At 41.7% G+C, this 23,066-nt stretch overlaps 1 protein-coding gene across 1 annotated transcript in view; it reads left to right on the top strand.

Annotated features, from left to right (window-relative positions):
• The window catches only part of VAMP7 (vesicle associated membrane protein 7), a 68,356-nt gene that overhangs the window by 22,810 nt on the left and 22,480 nt on the right, over positions 1 to 23,066 (top strand). Inside the window, exons 2-4 of the mRNA XM_036740538.1 lie at positions 2,286 to 2,440; positions 3,083 to 3,140; positions 4,581 to 4,718. Coding sequence (XP_036596433.1) covers positions 2,295 to 2,440; positions 3,083 to 3,140; positions 4,581 to 4,718 — 342 coding nt within the window. The 5' untranslated portion in view covers positions 2,286 to 2,294. The remainder of the gene's footprint in view (positions 1 to 2,285; positions 2,441 to 3,082; positions 3,141 to 4,580; positions 4,719 to 23,066) is intronic.

Raw genomic sequence — 23,066 nt, 5'->3', positions numbered from 1 at the left:
TTTGTGCTACTGCAATTCCACTTTGCTCATAGAGCACAGCACCTTCTCTGATGCTGGGTGGTCCTGTGCCAGTGTCTCCCATGCCTCACAATCAATTCCATAGTTCTTCAGAGAGACTTTGAGAGTGTCCTTGTAATGCTTCTTCCAACCACCATATGAGCTCTTGCTTACCTCGTGTTTTAGGCAAGTGTACATTTGACATTTAAACAATGTGGCCAGCCCATGAGAGTTGCATTTTCTGGCAGTTCAGTTCAAGAAAGGACCTCAGTGTCCGGTACCTTATCCTGCCAGGTGATCTTCAGAGTCTTCCTAAGACAATTCAAATGGAAGCGAATCAGTTTTCTGGTATGGCGCTGGTCCAGATTTTACAGACGTGCAACAATGAGATCCGCTTAGTGGAGAGCTCTGGGCTTGGAATCAAGAAGACTCACCTTCAAGAGTTCAGATACTTACTCTAGCTGTGTGACCCTGGGCAAGTAACTTAACCCTGTTTGCCTCAGTTCCTCATCTGTAAAATGAGCTGGAGAAGGAAATGGCAGGGCACTCCAGTATCTTTGCAAGAAAACCCCAGATGGGATCACAAGGAGTCAGACGTGATTAAAACAACTGGACAATACAATGGCTCTGTGGACAGACCTTCAGTTTGGTAGGCAGCCTAATACCTCTTCTTTCCTACACTTTCCTTCGGAGCCTCCCAAACACTGAGCTAACTCTGGCAGTGTCAACCTGATCATCTATGCGGACCTCCCTGGAACGTACACTGACAAGGTAAGTGAACTTATCCACAGGATTCAGAATTACTCCACTTGCTCTAACCAGTGGTTCCAAGTATGGATTTTGTGATGCTGGCTGGTAGAGAACCTCTGTTTTCTTGGTGTTTGTTTTTAGGCCAAAATTAGCACAAGCAGCAGAGAATCGATGCATATTCTGTTGCTTTTCAGCCTCAGAGGCTGCATAGAGTGTACAGTCATCTGCAAACGAAAAGTTGCACTCCAACTCTCCTTCCACTTTAGTCTTGGCTCATAGCCTTTTCAAGTTCAGTAATTTATCATCAGTGCAGTAGCTGACCTTGATGCTGTTTACGCCGTGATGCTGCCTTCGTTGAAGGCATCTGACACCATTTTTGAAAACATCATGCTAAAAAAGCATGGGAGCAAGCACACAGTCCTGCTTCACTGCATTGGTGACTGGGAAAGCAAGAGTCCATCATCCTGGGGGCTGGCATACAATACTGATGAACCTCTCTGGATAATCAGATTTTGCCATGATCTTCCACAGACCTGGTCAGATTGATGAATGTTGTATACAGACCTCTGTTCTGCTCCTGGCATTTCTCCTGGAATTATCAGACAGCAGACACCATATCGACCGTTTCTTGGCCCTTTTAGAAGCCACGCTGGCTCTTGGGTAGATGACCATCTTCCAGGTGAAGGATCATCCTATTAAGGAGGACTCTGGCAAGAATCTTGCCAGCAGTGACTAAGAGAGAGACCCCCTTGTGATTGTCACAGGACAATCTATTTCCTTTACCTTTTTAGAGATGTACATTGGAGGCATCCTTGAACCTCCTGAGGGAATAACCTCCTCTTGCCATATAACCCAGATGATTTCAGACAGCTTTTGTAAGAGCAGTGGACCCCACCACCATCACCACCACCTTGTAAATGTCAGCTGGAATAGAACCAGCACCAGGCAGTTTGCCACAGGAGAGGAACCTAATGACATTCAAAACCTCTTCTTCAGTTGGAAGCTCAGTTAGAGAGGGATTGACTTAAGCCTGAGGTTTATTGGTCAGTGTCTGCAGCATTGATTGATGACGATCTGTTGAGAACACTATGGAAATGTCCAGCCCATCTTTCCAGGATCGTGTCCTCGTCACTGATCAATGTGGCTCCATCAGCACCAAGTAGTTGAGATGCACCATAGGTCTGTGGCCCATGAATAGCCTTCAGGGCATCATAAAAGCACTTTGGGTTGTTACTGTCAGTGTAAAACTGAATTTCACCAGCCTTCTTACTGAGCCAAGAATCCTGCATCTCTCTAAGCTTTGCTTGCCCTTTACTTTTGATGGAGTTAAATGCTGCCTTCTTTGAGACAGATGAACTATCCTGGCCTGATTCCTTGTCTTAGAGGTTTGTATCTGTTGGTATGGCTTAGTCTGAGCATCAAGAAGTCAATGACGCGGTACAGTGCTACATCTAATTAGATGTTCACTAAGTGCTTTTCGATAACAAAAAATTCTGGTGGAAGAACTAATCTGTCTCATTTCTGTTTTCTTTTGTTAGATTGAAAGCATGGCTATCCTTTTTGCAGTTGTTGCCAGAGGCACAACCATTCTTGCCAAACATGCTTGGTGTGGCGGAAACTTCCTGGAGGTGACAGAGCAGATTCTGGCTAAAATACCCTCTGAAAATAACAAACTTACTTATTCACATGGAAAGTGAGTCTTGCTTGGTAATGATGAAAGGGTGGGAAAGGGAGTTTCATAACTACAACTAGGACAACATTAGAAAACAGACTTTTAGATGGGTCTTTGAATTACCTGCCAGTAATCCATGACTGATTTTGAAGTTAGAACAGTGTTTGCCAAACTAATTTTGTCACAGGTCATTTCTGTGCTTGAACTATATTGAGAGGATCCATCACAGCTGATTGAGGAGTGATGGCTGGAGACACAGAATCAACCCTTGGATAAAGAGGGAGGGCAGGAAAAGTTTGGAGTAAAGTGGAAGAGATTCAATCTATTTTCACACCAAAAAACGGGCTGTATATAATTTTTCAGATACATAACTTCAAATTTAGTATTTTAGGGAGAATCATATAGTAAGAGTAAGTTGGATTTATTTGCACTAAATCTTCAGGCAGCAGACATACAGTGGCATAGGCCCAAAGCCTCTGCCTTGGTAGGACTTGCCAGGCCTTATCCTCTACTTACGTGCCCTTCAAGACCCCTAAGCCACGATGAGGCATTGAAGAGTGTTGCCAATATTGGGGTTGTGAAATAGCCCATGCTTTACATATTCTCTAGCATAGAGAGAGAAACTTTTTTTTTTAATGTTACTGGTATTCTTTTTTTCTACAGTTATCTGTTTCACTACATCTGCCAAGACAGGATTGTGTATCTTTGTATCACAGATGATGTAAGTACCTTGGAAACAGATTGTTGCTAATAACCCACTTGCATTTTCTAGTACTGTCACATCATGTTTTGCTGTATAAATGTAGGGGAACATTGTCCAGAGAATAACCTAAAGTAGCTACAAAAGTAACTGAAACTCAGCTAGCCCACATTTAGTGAGTTGAAATTTGTCTTCTGAACGTGCCTCTGGATGTGTCTATGGATGTTTCAGAGACTAACAACAGAACGAGCTGAAGTCAAGGTTTCTGTATTTTTTAAAACTCAGCTTGGTCTGTGGCCTGGGGGTCAGAATAGTTGTGTGATGGCTTGTAAGGCCTCTACTGCAGTTTCTTAAATCTCAAAAGGGAGATTCCATTCTGTTCACTAGACTGTAAAGCAGGAAAGTGTTAGAAAGATTTCCAACAAAGCTTTTAAACCAAAATCAGGATTTTATTTAATCCTTAGTTAACCAGAAAACTAAGGTAATTAGAAGGCTCCATTCCCCAATGGATATGGTTAATGGGATGTAGAGTTTTATAATAATTGTGATTTTCTCTCTCCTTTCCTTGTAGTTGACTGTTCAAGTTATTCTTTGAGAGTCTGCCAAGGGGTGAAGATAGAAACATGTTGGGTGGCTATGCAAAACTATCTTGAGATGATCATTTTCCCTCCATAATTGAGAATTGACCATATTTATATTTAATCAGATCAGTCATTAATCAGATTCTGAGTCTCCCCGCCCTCCATTCCATTTTTCAGCTTCTGTTGAGATAAGATTGAGGCCTAGGATTGCAGTAATGAGAACTGTAGAGTACTAGTAGTCTGGTCAGCCAAAGTGGTATTTCAGAGCTCTAGACTCTGCTGAGAGAGTTTGGCAAGGAAGTACTTTAGTATGGGAATACTTTACAGATGCTGGGCGCTATGGGATGTGATCATTGCCTTCTAGTTGCTTAAATTATAAGGCAGCTAGAGAATCCATTTTCCCCCCATTCTCAGTGATTGCTTTCTGCTTTACTTAAAAAAACACAAAAAGACAGACCTTATAACTCTTATGGGGAAGTTATAGATGAGTGTTGAAAATGTGCAGATCCTGAAGTCAGGATTTAGCTTTTCACTGTTTATAAACTTTTAAGTAACTTCTTGCTAACATGAGAAGGTGGGAGATTGAAAGAAAGATGCGGTTGAGTGGACTATGAGATTGTACCCCTGTGTTTGGCCCAGTCACATCAAGTCTTCCACTGGTCAGTCATAAGAGGGACCTGCTAAGAGTGTATCTGGCAAGGTCACTCCTGGAAAGCCAGCTTCCCAGTCCATGCCCTCCTGACCACATGTGTTATCTTGGCTGTATTCCCCTTTGCTGAGCGTCTCCTTGGTGCCAGCTGCTGCTTTGGCTATGGAGCACATTAAAGCATCTTCTGCTGAGCAGCCTGCTCTCTTTACAGATGTGGCAATGTCTTTTCAGGATTTCGAACGTTCCCGAGCCTTCAGTTTTCTGAATGAAATCAAGAAGAGGTTTCAGACTACTTATGGTTCCAGAGCACAAACAGCCCTTCCCTATGCCATGAACAGTGAGTTCTCCAGCGTTCTGGCTGCACAACTGGTAAGGTTTTTTTCAGCATCAAATGGTTCCGTTTCCAATTTCTGCCACTTCTAAATATTTTCCCTGAATAACAAGGTTTAATTCATCCCATAGGCAGGAGCTTGACTTCCCTGCTTCCCTTTTAGTAAGCTCCTGATTCTTCAGAACAGAAGGGACTCTGAAAGCAGTAGAGATTAGAACCTGTCTCTTTTTTCTCCCCCCCACTCATAGCCAGGCCTTAGCACTCCAGGCTCCTGTTGGTATTCTCAGAATCACGCGCATTGCTAGCAGTTGTCCTAGCCTGAGGTTAGTACTCTTACTTTTAGCAGTTTTCCAATTGTCTGGGCGCACACACTAAAGACTGGTGTTCTTTATTCTGATTGGCAAGACAGGCTTGACCACATGCAGTTGGTCAGCTCTTGTAGTGAACTCTTCCCTGTCTCCTCCAGGATCAGATACCAAATTCTTCCCAGCCAGGCTCCTTCCTTCCTGCCTTTCCATTCTTACACCTACTTTATGATCTCATGACCCCAGCCTCCTTGCCATTCCTGGAACATTTTATTGTTTCTCTGCACTGTGTCTTCTTACTGGCTGTCCTCCATGCTTGGGATGCTCTTCTTCCTGGCCTCAGCCTCCTAGCTTCCTTCAAGTGGCTGCCAAAATCCCACCTTTTCCTGGAAGCCCTTACTGCTTCCCCTGAGTTGCTGGTGCCTTCCCTCTGAGGTTGTCTCCAATTGAAATTTACCCCATCTATATCTTTGTACCTCCAATGCTTGGCATGGTATGTGGCGCAAAGCAGGTGCTCTGTAAATGCTTGTTGCCTCCATAAGTTTCTGGCAGGATTATTCAGTGTTTGCCAGAGCCATCGAAGTGAGCATGGAAGGAAGCACTATGACCGTTTCCAGGGAAATTCTAGTGGAACAGCTTCAAGTACATCTTGCCTGGAAACGTAGAAACAGCCCCTGGAGCTGCTGCTGCTCTGGTTTGCACTCTTGCTCCTGAGACCTTCTTGACACCAGCCACTTGCCTAGGACTATCCCATTTTCGCATTTCAGAAGAAGCATTAGAGCAAGAATGTGGACACATGGCTGAGGTCAGGAAGCTGTCACAAGAGCCCCGTAATGTCAGACATGTGAGGGATGAATCAGTTAGAACTGTTGCCCTTACGCAATGCGCCCCCCCCCCCATTTCCTCCTGCCTGCCCTGCTGCTTACACACACACACACTCACACACACTCACACTCTCCCTGGAACCTGGCACAGGGGACATTTCCACATCTTGCTCACCCAGATCACTCAGTAACTTTTGAAAAAGTCAGCTATTTCAAAAGGGCAAAACTTCACTTACACTTTATGTGGGGAAGAGAAGGTGTTAGAATGAGATTATATATAATTTTTTTTCTCGCATAATTTTTTCAGATGGTACTTTAGCTTTTTCTTCAGCAAAATTAACCCTTGAACTGCAGTTTTTACCTGTATATGCATTCTAGATTTGACTAGAAGTTGGGTGGTCCATTAGATTGATTCTTAGGATTCAAATGAAGAATGTGATGCTAATTTCTGGGCCTTCCAGTGTATATTATCTCTTAAGATCCAACTAAGAGAGCTTCAAATAGTCAACAAGCATTTGTTAAATGCTTACTATATACCAAGTACTGACTATGCTAAGAAAGAAAGAAGCATGGGCCTTACCTTTAAGGAGTTTCCATTTTAATGGGAGAAACAGCATTCAAGCCATTATGTGTGGAGGAGATTCAAGGTGACCTCCTAGGAGATGAGGCTAGTTTTCAGGTGGATTGTCAAGTGTAAGGCTTCCTGCCAAAGGGAGGATTTGCAGGGAGTCGTAAGGGAAACCAAAGAAACCAAGAATTGGAAGGGAGGAGGGAGAGTAGTCTGAGAGTGGGGGACAGTCACTGACAGTGACCAGGAGAAGATAGAGTGCATGGAGATCAGTGTTGAGGTTTAGGGGTGCTGGAACACCAAAGTAGTGTCACGCCGGATCCTATCCGAATGAATTCGACCCAAGCCTTCTTTCAGCCAAAGAAAAACAAAGTTTATTAAAGATTCGCTGTATTGGATAGACTCTTAAGAAATCTGAGCATTTGTAGCTCTAATGCCAGCGGGCCAGATTGAACCTTGAGCAGGCTAAATAGAATCTGAGCACTTTCATGGATCTTACATACAGAAAGACTGAGGGAAGAATCCAGGGGTGGCCAAGTAGTCTGGGGGTTCCAGGGATGGTCTCCTTGGGAGTAGTCAGTAGCCTGAAGTGACTAGAGGTCAAATCTTGGGAAGATCTTGATGGGAATAACCAGCATCCTGGGGTGACTAGAGGTCTAATCTAGGGAGGATCTTGATGGGAGTGGCCAGTAGCCTAGAAAATGGAATTAAGGGTGGGGAGTAGCTGAACCTAGCAATAATGAAAGGCTTATGGGCTCCAGGGAACCACCAGATCAAGTGGGAAAATCCTAGGAGATTTCAAGGTGGGGTTTTCCAGGGGCCCTTTAGACTAATGGGACCTAAACTCTTTTGGGGTAAGGGACAAAGGTCTCAGCTTGGGCCTGTACCCCATCAGAAGAGCTTTGTGCTCCTGGAGGCCATGAGGAGTTACTGCAGTTGGGGGGGGGGCAGTGGGGGGAGGTGGGGCACAGAGCAGTTTGACCTGCCCTTTAGGAAAACCATTTTAGTGGCTGGATGGAGAATGGATTGGAAAGACTTGAAGCAGCAGATCCACCAGAAGGCTGGCTATTCCAGTACTTCAGACATGAGGTGATGAGGGTTTGCACTAGTGGAGTGACTGAATGAATGGACAGGAGAAGATATATAAGAAGGATGTTATAAAAGTAGAAAAGACAAAATTTGGCATTTGGTTGGATGTGTAGGGTAAAAGAGACACCAAGATTATAGGTCCAGGTGACTGGGAAGAAGATGGTGCCTTCCCCAGTAATAGGGAATTTCAGAAGAAGGGGGAATGTTTTTGGGGGTAGAGTAGAAACTTCGGGAAGGGCACTGTTTTAACTGTTGGGGGGCACACCTCCTCACCTGCTTCCCCCCAACACCCTCCAGGCTCAGCCCCACTGGTGCTTTGTATGCCTGGTGGTTTGAATTCTAAAATGATTTTGCCTGGGGGCAGGGAAGGGTGTCTAAAATGTTTTCTTTAGCTCTAGGCTTCTTAAACTATGGGTCTGACCCCATGGGGTCATGAAAAATTTGGCAACAGGAAAAGGTTTCCGAACAAACAACAAAAAATTAACTCAAAATCAAACGCAAAATGAATCCAAGGTGTTTCTGGCAGCACTTGCAACTTTACTGCAGCCTTGGTTCTGAACACAGGACACGCACACTTCGCACACTTCGTACTGCCCATGCCATCACGCCCATGAATGCTGAAATGGAGTAGCCAGTGGAAAAAAGCTCACTTATCCTGCCAGTAGAGTGCCTCCTTCAGGTCCTGACCGGGAGGCCTTGTTTCTTTTTGGTTCTTGTATGATGTGTCAAATTTTTTTTTTACAGGCAGGGTTAAGTGACCCGCCCAGGTAGTAAGTGTCTGATGCTACATTGGAACTCAGGTCCTCCAGACTCCAGGGCCAGTGCTCTAGGCAGTACCACCTTGCTGCCCCTTGATGTGTTGATTTTAAACATCAGTTGCTAAAATCGTTTTAAATTGTATTTTTATGAGGGCTGATTGCATTTACAGCAATGACAGAAAGACCACCTGGAGCCTTCTGGACTGTGCTCCAGAGCTTGCACTAGTCTTCTCTGTGAGCAGAGGTGGTTTTTTTTTTAATTTGTTTCTATTCAATTTTGCTTTTTTAATGGCCTTGTGATTAAATTCCTGTTTGAAAGGCAAAAAGTGTTGTGGAAAAAGGGGAGCTCTGGGTAATGGATTGATTAAAGACAATTTTATTTTCCTAGTAAAAAAAAAAGCCTTGTTTAGAATGGGAGGTAGGGGAAAGGGAAGGGAATAAGCATTTACATGGCACTTACTCTGTGCTAAACATAGTAGTAAGCAGGAGGTAGGGGCTGTTATTAGTTCCATTTTACAGTTGAGGAGACTGAGGCAAACAGAGGTTAAGTGACTTGCCCAGGGTCACACAGCTAGGAAGTGTTTGAGGCCAGCCCCAGCACTCTATCCACTATGGTGCAACCTAGCTTTCTCAAAACAGGATAATTATGATTGAGAACTATAGCTGATAGTAAAAGAACCTCAAGCTTATCTTCATTACTTCTTCCTGCCATACTATTTAGCCAGCTTGGTGATGCAGTGGGAAGAGTGCTGGACTTGGATTCTGGAAGACCTGAGTTCAAATGTCACCTCAGATAGTCCTGTGACCCTGAGCAAGTTACTTAACCTCTCTTAGCCTCGGTTTTCTGATCTGTAAAGTGGGAGTGATCATAGTAGCTACCTCTCAAAGGCGTTGTGTGGATCGTGAGAAGTAACATTACTGTTAGTTACTTCCTAGGGAAGGAAGTGTGGGTGTGGGAGTCAGTGAGTGGGAAGGCTTTTCACATTTGGGAAGTAGGACTGTTGCATAAGAAATTAAAATCACAAGTTAAAGAAACATCTATGGCCAATAAAGGTGTGGTCTAATGGGGGTGATTTAGGGCACTTTATAAAGAGTCTGTTGGAGAAATGCATCCAGTGAGTGGCTTTACACTAAACCTGGCAGGAGGATCCCTGGGGCTGCCTGTTGACTTAGAAAACCACATATTAATATTATCTCTGTTCTATTTTTATTTATCTTGTTAACTATTTCCCAATTACATTTGAATCTGGGTTGGGCTGTAGCACACTTGTCCTAGAAGAGCTTGCAAATGATTTGTTCTTATAAAAGCAGTTGAATCAGTTGGTGGTTCCAGATGGGGATCTCCCTTTATTCCTTTTCAAGTAGAAAAATTGGGGAATTTTTTATACTGTGTACTTATCCTATAAAGGTGAATTCTTCCATAGTCAGTTTCTCAATGGAGGATAGTGAGAGAGGGGGTGAAATTTTTTAGAGAGAGATGTGGTGGATTCCATTTATGCCCCTTCTACATGACACTCCCCTGCCCCCCACTACTTCAGGTATAATTAAACTCCACCCTCTTCTACCTCTTCCTTCTCTAACCCCATTTTGAACTTCAGTATCCCCCAGTGGCCAAAGAGAAGCATCATCAGAAATGGAACAGCAGACAGGCACCAGATAGGGACTGGAACAAGAAAATGGACCCTTTAGCAATTGTTGAATGTCTGTTCCAATGTCCTCCTTCCTCCTTGAAGAACGGAGAGGAGGGGGCAGGAGATGACTGAGCTGTGCCCCTTGGTCTTCCTTCCCTCTCCTTCTCTGCTCCCCCTGAATCAGAGTAAGAATCCACACCAGCCTCTGATGTTCTCTCTAAAGCCTAGGGAGTGTTTTTCGTAGTCTGTCCTAGTGAGTAGGCACCTTCCCCCAAACCTTTTCTTCTTAGGGCCCTAAGAGTCTGCTTTTCGACTGCACTCGCCCCTTCGCTGCCAACTGGAGGACCATGACACGATTTAGTAGCATAGATTTTTTTCATTTCTTTTTTTTTTTAATTTCATCAGTCCATTGATCAATTAATGTGTCATTGGAAAAATATTTCCCACTGAGTTCACGTGATAGGTAACTGCTGCTGAATAAATCTACCACAAGGCAGAAACTAATATAGAGATAAAAACCTAGGTTTTATTGTGCTTAAACACAGGGAGGTAGAAAAAAAATAACCCTGAACCAAGATCAAGATTCTAACAAGGATTTTTATGGACAAAAATTATGTCAGAGAGTCAGATAAATAATCTTTTTAACATAAAACAATCTTTATGGCCTCTTAGGCCATACAGACTGTACAGGCCTAGTCAAAGAGATTAATTATCTCATGCTTCCTTCAATTGAAGTTGAACAAACTAAGTGACAACAAATTAATTAATAGACTAAAGTACAGATGTAAACACTGAGTTTGCAAAATCTGCACTTACAGAACTACAAGGCTACATTCTAAAAAGGTCACAATTGGGCTAATGGAGAGGAAGGGATTTATGTGTCACCAAGATAGCCAAAGGTTCTCAGGGAAATCCCTCCACAAGAAGAGTTAGCTAAATCACTTTGGGAAGGTTTAAAGAATTTTGTAGATGCTGTTTTCCCTTCTTCCTCTTCTCTTGGCTTCTGATCTCAAATGTCAAACATCTTCCCGTAATATTATCATTTCATTAGTCAGGTTTTAGGCAGATGAAGTTAATAGGAACAGGAGTCAAGCTTCAGTTAGCCAGATATTCCAGGAGGAACAGCATAGTAAAATTGAATTTAAAAAAAGAAATTTAAATTCTCATAATAGAGCCTGGGAATGGCTAAGACCACATCTCAGAGATGGACAGAGTCTTCTTCCGAGAAGCTACAAATCAGGGGTTTTGTTCTCCCCATTTCCTGGGTTGGTAGGGACACGTATTCCTTTTGGAAAGACCTGCCAGTGGCAGTGGATTTTAGCTATAGATTCTTCACTGCCATACAAGCCTGGGAAGATCAGTTGGTGGAGTTTGACCATGAGACCATGGGGCCTTAGCAGCAGCTGTTTTGATAAGTAGAGCTGTCCATATGTATAGGCACCTTGGAGATGACAAGAGGAAGCACAATGCCCATCTATCATTTTAGGTGGGCAAAGGATAATATTCTTTCCTTTAATGACAATGAAAGGGTTAGTAAAATTATATATTTTTTTCTTTTTTTTTTTGGAGGGGGGAAGGCAGGGTAATTGGGGTTAAGTGACTTGCCCAAGGTCACACAGCTAGTAAGTGTGTCAAGTATCTGAGGCCAGATTTGAACTCAGGTCCTCCTGCCTCCAGGGCCAGTGCTCTACTGGCTGCGCTACCCAGCTGCCCCTGTAAAATTATATTTTTATAACCTGAAAGCAGGGTAGAAAGGGTTCTTATGCCCCACCAAAATTTAGGTCACTCCTTAGATCCCCTATTCTACCTGCTTGGTCCATGGTTTTTTATAACTGCCTAAGATTTTCTGTACACTCTGGAGAAACTTTAGGTATGAGTCTTTCTCAGATAAGTGCCAGCGCAGGGAATGATTTAAATGCAGGACCTTGCTGGGGACCAAGTTACATAGTGTGGAAAGGGCAAGGGTGCCATACATAGGGGGCTGCTAGGGGATCTTCAGTGGCTTTATAAGGGTTCTCCTGATTCTGTTAGGGATTTGGAAGGATTACTGTGTGCAGGGGGAGGTGTGTTTCCTGATCCTGTACCAACCCTTCCCTCAGTTACTTAACATTTGTCGAACTCCAATACCCATTCCTTCTTCCACTTGTGTTCTTTGGAATATGTGCTCAATAGGTAACAGACCTGCTTTCATCTTAAAATCTTTTCCTTTTCCACTCCTTAAATCTTCTGACACTGAGATCTGGCTCCCTCTTAATGACATTACCTATTGGACATCCTTTCTAGCACTGATTGCACTTTGCATCATTCCCACCCCCCACTATCTTGTTGAGGTAGGGGAATTGGATGACCATTTCCAGTTTCTCTCCCTGCCTCCTCCATCATTCTATTCCTTTGAGGTTCACTCAATCCATATGTATCACCCAATCAAAATTCTTATAGTTACTATCTCTGGGCCTCTGGGCCACTCCCTTATTTTCTCAGAGTTAAGCACCTGGTCCACAGTCTTTCTTTTAACTGCTGCCATCGTATTAGAGGACTTCGGCTTGCATATCATTACTCTCTCAAACACCCTTACCCCCAAGTTCCTCAGCTTGCTCGTTTCCCATGACTTCCTCCACCCCCACCTCAGCTACACACAGAGATGGTTGTATCCCACAGATGCCTCACTTCGATGTTGACAAACTCTAAAACTTCATTATATGATCCTTTGTCATTCCACCTCTCCCTCTCCCTTGTACCCCCAAGCCCCGTTCTTTGGCCTCTTTGTTACCCTTGGCCCCCTCATTTCTTTCCCAGCCCATCACCCCTGCACTGGCTGAATTTTCTTCCCTTGCCCATTTCAACCCCTTGTTGAAGCAGTTCAATCCTATACTGTTCTCTGTAATCCTTTGCCTTCTTAACCTATCTCAGATTTTGCCTTGCCATGCCTCAGCCCTAGATTACTCCCACTATTTGCTGCCTTGGCTCCAATACATATGTTACTGAACAAAAGCTAGAGAAATCATGAAATCATGCTGACTGGATCCACTACAAATTTATGTTATGTACACTTAACTAGGTCCTTACTGAGACAGTCTCCTTTTCACTGTCCTGCTCCACTTCCAGATCTTGTCATCCCTCCAACCTCCCATGGTTCCCACTCTCTCAGCTGAGAACCTTGCCTCATATTTTACAGAAAAAATGGAGACCACTCATCATGAGCTTCCTCTCCTCTTCCTCATTTCCTATCACTCAGATGCCTTTTGCCCCCCTCTCCTCCTTCAACCCTTGGAGTTTCCTGAATCATCCCTGTACCTAGTTCTAAACAATACCTGCTCCTAAGTGGGAGGGTATATGGCACCAGATATTTTCTCCTAAGTAATGGCTATTGAAGGAGGCTGGAATATGCTGTTATCAATATTCTCCTTTACTGGGTATTAGACAGAGTAGTTATGCTGGTTGCTGTTGCCACAGCTGTCCCTGGTCTTGCCAGTGTGATGGGCCAGATAGCCTAGGCCCCACATGAGTGACATGGGGTCATTATGGCTGAAAACATTCAGGACCAGTAGTTTTCTTTTTACGTATTTTTTTAAAAGTTTTTAAATTTATTTTAAACTTAAATACAAAATAAGAAAAGAAATAAACATTGCCATGTACACAGCAGAACATGAGAGGATTCAATATAAAGCAGTGAATTTCCATTTCAAGAAAACCTACATAATAAATCCTACACACTGTTTTCAAAGCTGTCCAGCTTTTCTTTGTTTCCTTGTAGGTTTTCTTTTGTTCTCTGCTGTGCACTTTTTACTTTGTTTTTCCCCTCCCCCCCAGAAGGCTACAATTAAACACAGATATGTGTGTATGTATATATGGATGTATATGTATATGTATGTGTATATACACACAGATATCTATAGACATACACATATACACTCATACCCATATAAGACCACACTATCCTTATTTCCACTTGTCATCTGTTTCTCTGACCTTGGATAGCATCTTCCTTCATAAGTCCAAGCCTTTCCATGTTTTTCTAAATCAGCCAGCTCATCATTTCCTACACCACAGCAATATCCAACCCAACCCCATTCTGTTTGAGAGGTTGTCTATGAAAGTTTTTTTCCAAATTTTCTGCATTCCTTCTATTCTTGGCTGCATGCGTTTTATTTATGCCAGAACTTTTTAATTTAAAATAATTACAATTATCCATTTTACACTTCAACAATTCTCTCACTTATAATATGGTTTGGAATTCCTCCTTGCTATTTTTCCTCACCGTCTTTCTCACCCTATTGCTATCCCTCCTCACTTCTCTGCTTTATTTCTACCCACTACCTTGGCCTCCTATTCCTTAACCTACTCACCCCTCCAAGAATCCTTCCCTTATCCTCTCCCCCCACCCTATCCCTTTGCCCTCTTGTTTGTTTCTGAATTTAGAAGACTTTTATACCCTTCTAGATATATATGTTCTTCCCTCTTACCATTCCCAGCGAGAGTAAGGTTTCAACACTACCCACCTCCTCCCTACTGGCTTCTTCTGTATCAATTTTTCCTTTTTTGTCTCATTTGTATGAGATAATTTCTCCTTTTTATCCCTCCCTACAGAGTTTTTTTTAAGAATCACCCCATCATACTCACCTCAGCCCAAGCCTTTCTTTCAAACTACCCAAATAAAAATGACAGTCATAAAAGAACTGATAATATTTTCATGTATAAGAGTAAATGATTTGACCTTATTGAGTCCCTTGTAGTTGGTCCTTAATGTCTACTTTATATTTCTCCTGCTATTGTTGTCACAAATATCTGAAAGTCTTTCAGTTCATTAAATGTCTACTTTTTTTCCATTCAGGATTATACTTAACTTTGCTGGTTAAGTTACCTATGGTCGTAACCCCAGCTCTTTTGCTCTATGTAATATAATATTCCAAGACCGACCTATAGTCCTTCAACATAGTAGCTCCTAGGTCTTGTGTAATCCTCATTGTAGCTCCATAATATTTAAATTGTTTTTTTCTTGTTGCTTCCAATATTTTCTCCTTAACCTGGGAGCTTTGAAACTTGGCTATAACATTTCTGCAAATTTTCCTCCTGGGATTCTTTCAGGTGGTGATTGGTGGATTTTTTCTGTTTCTGCTTTGCCTTCTTATTCTAGAACTGCAGGGCAGTTTTCCTTGATAATTTCTTGTAATATTATATCAAGATTCTTTTTTTTTATCACAATTATCAGGCGATTTGACTATTCTTATATTATTTCTCCTCTATCTGTTCTCCAGATTAGTTGTTTTTTTGATGAGGTGTTTCATATTCTTTTCTATTTTTTCATTCTTTTGATTTTGTTTTATTATTTCTTTGTGTCTTAGAATGTCATCAGCTTCCCTCTGCCCAATTAAAGTTTTCAAGGAATTATTTTCTTCTTTAAGATTTTGTTTCTCTATTTCAAGTTGGTTGTCATTCTTTTCATAATTGTCTTGATTTTCTTGGGTTGCCCTTTTTTTCCCTAATTTTTCCTTGATCTTTCTTATTTGATTTTTAAAGTCCTTTTTAGTTTTTTTTTTAAGAAATCTCTTTGTGCTTGGGACCACTTGACATTTCTCATTGGAAAAGGAGTGTGGCTTTTTTAGCTCTGTTATCTTCCTCTGAATATGAATCCAGATCTCCATCCCTATAATGGTTGTCTGTGGTTGGGTTCTTTCTTCTTTGCTTTTCATTTATTTATCTATCCATTCATTCATTCATTTATTTTTAGCAGCTATTAGTGTGACCAAGTTGTAGTCCTGAGGTATAGGGAATGATGACCCAAGCCTCATATTTTCTGATGTCTGGCCTGGGGCTCAACCTTGGGCTCTCCTCTCCACTGCTAAGCCATGGCTAGAACCCCTGATCATGCTGTCCCACGCAAACTACAGCTGTCCTCTATTTCCTGGAACTGAAACCAGAGACTCTGCTCTCCTGAAAGTGCCCACAGCCAGCAGGGTCCCTGCCGCTCACTACTGCACTCACCAGGTGCATGCTAGCTCGTTCTCCCTGCAGCCACAGCATGGGACATGTCTGATCAGCACAGCTGTACTTGGCATCCCTAGACTATGGAAGGTCCATAGGTCTTCTCCTCAGCCATCAGACCTTCTACACTGTCCATGAGATGAAAAAGCTGAGGCTGCCTCCCAACCCCAGCTGCCCCCAGGGCTTGTTGTTTGTAGATTCCAGAGTTGGCCTGGAGGTGTTTGCACTTCACTCAGGCCAAACCTCTGCCTCTAGAGGCCAGGTCTTTCCTGGGGTCTTCTTAGGTTGTCTTAGGAGAACAACTGCTTTACCCTGACTTTTGTCTATTTCTGCTGCTCTACATTCTCTCTGAGGCAATGTTCTGTCTTTTTTTGTGAAGGAAATTTGGAGAGCAGAAAGTTTTCTGACCTACTCTGCCATCTTCCCAGAATCTTCTCTCCAGTAATTTTTTTTTTAACTGAGAAGGAGTTAAGTATACTTTGCCCATCCTTCCCTGGGGTTATCTGAACCCGCCATAGTTTTGCCACAATTTAGTTGGCAGAGAACTAAAGGAGGCCCCATTTCCTAAGTGCTTCGTAACCTATCATTATGTTTTTGATGTAATGCCAACTGGGCATAAGATCTGATACTAGCTGATAAGAGAGCAAGTTTTGGGAGATAAACCGGAAGAAAATTCAGGGGCCGGTTAAGTTTGTAGGGCTCCATTGGGCAGGGTGAACTTGTTCTCTTTTGGACTTCATTGGAAATTAAACTTTGAAGTTGACTTCAGTTCTGCTTACTTTCTAATCAATGAAATCACTTTTTTCCCTTCACACTAAAGCGGTAAATCTTTTACTCTCCAGGGAAGGGAAAGAATGATAGAGGGGAGTGCCATTTGTGTGAAGAAGTCCCAGTGGGCTGCAGCCCCCAAACCCACTAGAATATTTCAGCATTCATTCAAACTACATTTTCATCAAGATTGGGGGAATGCATGGTAAACAGACTTCCTTTCTGTTCACAAATTTAGTCTCTAATTAATTTGCAGTGCTATAAATTTCTGCAAAGAAGAAAGATCTCTTCCCTATTAACTCTTTCTTTTTGCATTCCCAACCTGGCCAATATTGAGAACATGAAGATGAGATGAGATGAGATCATATTTTTTTGAAAGCTATAAAATTTTCTGCATAAAAAATTCCCACACTTTCCCTGCCCATTTGTTCTTAAAACTCATCTCACTTGAAAGTTGAATCAGTAGAAGTCCCTGTTTATTGGGAAGGCTAGTTTACCATAAGAATTGCAGTAATTATAGATTTCAGAGAGAGCCGATTTGTATATGAAGCTTCAACAGTTAACTTAAGCATATACAATATTTCAGAATCAAAATCTCCTCCCTGGGGTCAAGGATGTTTGGGTTGTTAACTGCAGTCCTTATATTTTTTTTTTAACTGAGTCTAACCAGACTATAGTTCCCATATCAGGAATAGATTCCACCAAATATACAAGCAATGGCCACAAACTAGAATTACCAGAACCTGAGGGATCCCTTAATGATCACTGACCACTCAAGGTGGAGTTGAAACTTAAGTGAGATTTATAGGAATCCCACTGATCACTTGAGATTTTTGTCAGACCAGACCAGGACAACTCAGAAATCTAGATAGGGAAGGAAGGCAAGACAGTAAGCAGTTATAAATGACAGACAGTTAAACAAATAGGGAAAACACTTACCTAATCCCTGTAGTTTTTCTAGATAGAACTGTGACTTTACTGATCAGTAGATATTTCCTACCCATAAATTTCTCTAAGTAAAATCTTCCTTGTGTGTACTGTAGGATTAATGGGCTAGAAAATTAGATCTTGATCTTCATCTAGGCAGTCTCATATGAAATAATTGAGATAAAAATTTCCCAAGGGTCCATTGACTTCACTTGGGGGTCTCATCGGCTCCCATGAATTGAATGACCATCTCTATGCTGATGATTTTCACATCTACCTATCCTGCCCCAGCCTCTCTGCTGACCTCCAATCTCCAACCACCTTTCAGACATCTCAGACTAGATGTCCAGTGGGCATCTGAAACTCAACATATTCAAAACGGAACTTACTGTCTTTCCCCTGAACCCTCCCTGCTTCCTCTTCAGTGTTCAATAGTTTTCTGTCATGTCAAACTCTTCATGACACCATTTGGGGTTTTCTTGGCAGAGATACTGGAGTGGTTTACCATTTCCTTCTCCAGCTCATTTTACAGATGAGGAAACTGAGGCAAACAGGGTTAAGTGCCCAGGATCACACAACTAGCAAATGTCTGAGGCCTGATCTGAGGCCCGCCACTCTATCTGCTATGCCACCTAGCTGCCCCCCCCCTTCCTTATTACCATGAGGTCACCACTGTCTTCCAAGTCCCTCAGGCTCACAACCTAGGAGTCATCCTGGATTCCTCATTCTTTTTCTTTCTTTTTAGTTTTCAACATTTGCGTTTATAAGATTTTGAGTTCTAAATTTTTTCCTCTTCCCTCCCCTCCCCCCTCCCCAAGATGGCATGCAATCTGATATAGGCTGTACGTGCATAATCATATTAAACATATTTCCACATTAGTCATGTTGTGAAGGAAGAATCAGAACAAAAAACTCCTGGCTGTTGCCAAGGCCTGTCCATTTCACCTTTGTAGCATCTCTAGAATATGTCCTCTTCTCTCCCCTCTCCTACCCTAGTGCAGACCTTATCACCTCATATCTAGACTATTGTAATAGCCTGCTGGGGAGTGAGGAAGGGGGGCAAGGTCTGCCTGCTTCCAGTCTCTCCCTACCCCATTCCATCCTCCATTCAGCTACCAAAGTGATTTTCCTAAATTGCAAATCACCCCCTACCCAATAAACTCCAGTGGCTCCCTGTTACCTCCAGAAGAATATACCATACACTTTGTGTGTCATTCAATATATAACCTTCATAATCTACCTTTCCAGTCTTCTCACACCTTACTCCCTGACATGTATTCTTTGACCCAGTGACACTGGCCTCCTGGCTGTTCCATGAACAAGACCCTTTCTCAGCTCCAGGCATGTTCTCTGTTCCCCATGCCTGGAACACTCTCCCTCCTCTGTTCTGACTGTTGACTTACCTGGTTTCCTTTAAGTCCCAACTAAAATCCTACCTTTCACTGGAAGTCTTCCTCAACCCCTCTTAATTCCGGTGCCTTCCCTCTGTTAATTATTTCCTATTTCTCCCATATATAGTTTACTTGTATCTGTTTTCATGTTGTGTCCTCCATTAGATTGTAAGCTCCTTAAGGGCAGGGACTGTCTTTTGCATCTGTATATCCCTGGGGCTTAGCATAGTAGGGGCAGGCACATAGTAGGCACCTAATAAATTTTGATTGAGTGATTACTGTCAATCACCCAAATTATGATGCTCAGATAGTAACTGCAGCTTTCTTATACTTTGAGCACTGGCTCCAATCACTCAGTGAGGCCAGAATGTGACTATATCAGCAGGACTGTGCTGGACCAAGAACATAGGCTGGGTCCAGTGGAATCTTACAGAAAGCAGAAGGGGAAGATAAGGATGGATGTATGCATCAGGCAGGTCAGGGAACTGACTGCTCAAAACTGGAAATGAAGGTTCTGTCCCAGGCTTGATTTGGCAGACTATTGTAGGATGGAGGCCCTGCTTGCTTCGAGCAACAGTGGAGGAAGCCCAGGCTATATGGAGTCTGGGAAGCCTCAACCCAATATTCTCTTGTCACTTTTTGTATCTCCTTAGATGTGTGCAGGCTATTTCCCCCGAGAGAATGTAAACTTCTTGAAGATAGGATTGTTTCACTTTTGTCTTAGTATCTTCACTACCGATCACAGTGCATGGCACATAGTAGATACTTCATAAATGTTTATTGACCGAAAGACAGACTTTCAGTTTGATGTCGAGATTGAAGGGTTTGGGCAGCAATAAAATGTCATGATTTATAAAGTACTCACTAGGAAGTAGTTGGTTGCAGTGGGAAGGCTGAATGGAGCAGGGAGAGACCGTATTCAGAGAAACAAGCTAGGATATTGTTAACAGTAATTGAGGTGTGAGATGATAAAGGTTAGGACTAGTAGCCATCATAATGGAAAGAAAACTATGTGTTCAGAGGTGAATTTGGAGAGAGAACCAACAGGATTTGGTAACTGGATATGTAGAGAGATAAGGAAGAGTTGAAGATGGCAGGTTTTGAACCTGGGAGAATGGTGGTGCCTGTCAAGCAGGGAAGGAAACTAGCTGGTTGAGGGAGGTAGAGGATGATGAGTTCCTTGTTATATATGTTGTTTGAGGTTATAATGGGACATCTTCATGGAAATGTTTAGTGGGCGGTTTACAGGCCAAGTGAAGGTTAGAAATCCCTAAGATTGTGAAGTCATCAGTATAGAAGTGATAGTTGAAGTAGTGATTAATGGATCTGGTTCCTCATGTGGAGAGTGTGTAAAGGGAAAAAGGAAAAGGGACTGGAAGAGGAGCTGGACAGGTAAGTCAGAGAAGAAGCAGGACTCATGGAGCTTTGTAGGAACCCAGGGATGCATCTTTTTTTTCTTTTTCTTTTTAATTTTTAGTTTACAACACTCGGTTCTACATAAATTTGAGTTCCAGATTTTCTTCCCTCCCTCCCCACCCCCCCAAGACGGCATTGAATCCAATATATCTTTTACGTATAACTTCACATTGAACTTATTTACATACTAGTCAAGTTGTGAAGAAGAGTTATGACCAGTGGAATGAATCATGAGAAAGAAGAAACAGAACCAAAAAAACCCCCAAAAACAAAAACAAAAGAGAGGAAAAAAAAGGGAAAGAAAAAGGCAAGCATAAAGTGTGCCTCAATCTGCATTCATACTTCATAGTTCTTTCTCTGGATGTAGATAGTACTCTCCATCATGAGTCCTTTGGAGTTGTCTGTGCACCTTGTGTTGCTGAGAAGAGCAAAGTCTGTCAGGGTTAGTCATCACAGAATCCATGTATCTGTGATTGTGTATAATGTTCTCCTGGTTCTGCTCCACTCACTCAGCATTATATCGTGTAGGTTTTTCCAGGTCGTTATGAAGTCCGTATCATCCCCATTTCTTATAGCACAATAGTACTCCATTACCTTCATATACCACAGCTTGTTCAGCCATTCCCCAATTGATGGGCATCCCCTTGATTTCCAATTGTTAGCTACTACAAAAAGAGCCGCTATAAATATTTTTTGTACATATGGGTCCTTTTCCCACTTGTGTGATCTCTTTGGGATACAAGCCTAGAAGTGGTATTGCTGGGTCAAAGGGTATGAACATTTTTATAGCCCTTTGGGCATAGTTCCAAATTGCTCTCCCGAATGGCTGAATCAGTTCACAACTCCACCAGCAGTGTAACAGTGTTTCAATTTTCCCACATCCTCTCCAGCATTTATCATTTTCCTGTTTTGTCATTTTAGCCAATCTGACAGGAGAGATGTGGTACCTAAGAGTTGTTTTGATTTGCGTTTCTCTAATCAGTAGTGATTTTGAGCATTTTTTCATATGCCTGTAGATAGCTTTAATATCTTCCTCTGAAAACTGCCTGTTCATATCCTTTGACCATTTCTCAATTGGGGAATGACTTGTATTCCTATATATTTGGCTCAGTTCCCTGTATATTTTAGAGATGAGGCCTTTACCAGAGATACTGGTTGTAAAGATTTTCTCCCAATTTTCTGCTTCCCTCCTAATCTTTGTTGCATTGGCTTTTTTTATACAAAGACATTTCAATTTAACATAATCAAAATTACCCATTTTGCATTTTGTAATGCTCTCTATCTCTTGTTGTGTCATGAATTCTTTTCCATAAATCTGATAGGTAAACTATTCCTTGCTTTCCCAACTTGCTTATAGTATCAGCCTTTATTCCTAAATCATGAACCCATTTTGACTTTATTTTGGTATATGGTGAAGGTATTGGTCTATGCCCAGTTTCTGCCCTACCATTTTCCAATTTTCCCAGCAGTTTTTGTGAAATAGTGAATTCTTAGGCCAGAAGCTGGATTCTTTGGGTTTATCAAAGAGTAGATTGCTATAGTCGTTGACTTCTCCATCTTGTGTACCTATCCTATTCCACTGATCCACGGCTCTGTTTCTTGGCCAGTACCAGGTAGTTTTGATGACTGCTGCTTTATAGTACAGTTTAATATCTGGTATGGCTAGGCCACCTTCTCTAGCATTTCTTTTCATTAATACCCTAGATATTCTAGACCTCTTTTTCTTCCAGATGAATTTTGTTATTATTTTATCCAGCTCTGTAAAATAATTTTTTGGTAGTTTGATTGGTATGGCACTGAATAGATAGATAAATTTAGGTAAAATTATGATTTTTATCATATTAGCTCGTCCTAACCATGAGCAACTGATAGTTTCCCATTTATTTAGATCTGACTTTATTCGCGTGAAAACTGTTTCATAATTATGTTTACAGAGTCCCTGGGTTTGTCTTGGCAGATAGACTCCCAAATATTTTATAATGTCTACAGTAACTTTGAATGGAATTTCTCTATCTCTTGCTGTTGGGCTTTGTTAGTAATGTATAGGAATGCTAAGGATTTATGTGGGTTTATTTTATATCCTGCAACTTTGCTAAAGTTCTTTATTATTTCAAGTAGTTTTTTACTTGATTCTTTAGGATTCTCTAAGTAAATCATCATATCATCTGCAAAAGATGATAATTTAGTTTCTTCTTTGCCTGTTCTAATTCCTTCAATTCCTTTTTCTTTTATTGCTACAGCTAACATTTCTAGTTCCAAATTGAATAGTAGAGGTGATAATGGACATCCTTGTTTGACCCCTGATCTTATTGGGAATGCATCTAGCTTATCCCCATTACAAATAATGCTTGTTGATGGTTTAAGGTAGATGCTGTTTATAATTTTAAGGAAGGCTCCATTTATTCCTATGCTTTCTAGTGTTTTTAATAGGAATGGGTGTTGTATTTTGTCAAAGGCTTTTTCTGCATCTATTGAGATGATAATATGGTTTCTGCTAGTTTTGTTGTTGATATGGTCAATTATGCTAATAGTTTTCCTAATATTGAACCAGCCTTGCATTCCTGGAATAAATCCTAACTGGTCATAGTATATTATTCTGGTGATAAGATTCTGCAATCTTTTTGCTAATATGTTATTTAAAATTTTTGCTTCAGTATTCATTAGGGAAATTGGTCTATGATTTTCTTTCTCTGTTTTGACTCTACCTGGTTTGGGTATTAGTACTAT

This window comes from Trichosurus vulpecula (assembly GCF_011100635.1).
Source record: "Trichosurus vulpecula isolate mTriVul1 chromosome X unlocalized genomic scaffold, mTriVul1.pri SUPER_X_unloc_2, whole genome shotgun sequence".
In the NCBI taxonomy this organism is placed as follows: domain Eukaryota; kingdom Metazoa; phylum Chordata; class Mammalia; order Diprotodontia; family Phalangeridae; genus Trichosurus; species Trichosurus vulpecula.
Note: the sequence above shows the minus strand (reverse complement) of the source record. Positions and strands in the feature narration are given on the sequence as shown.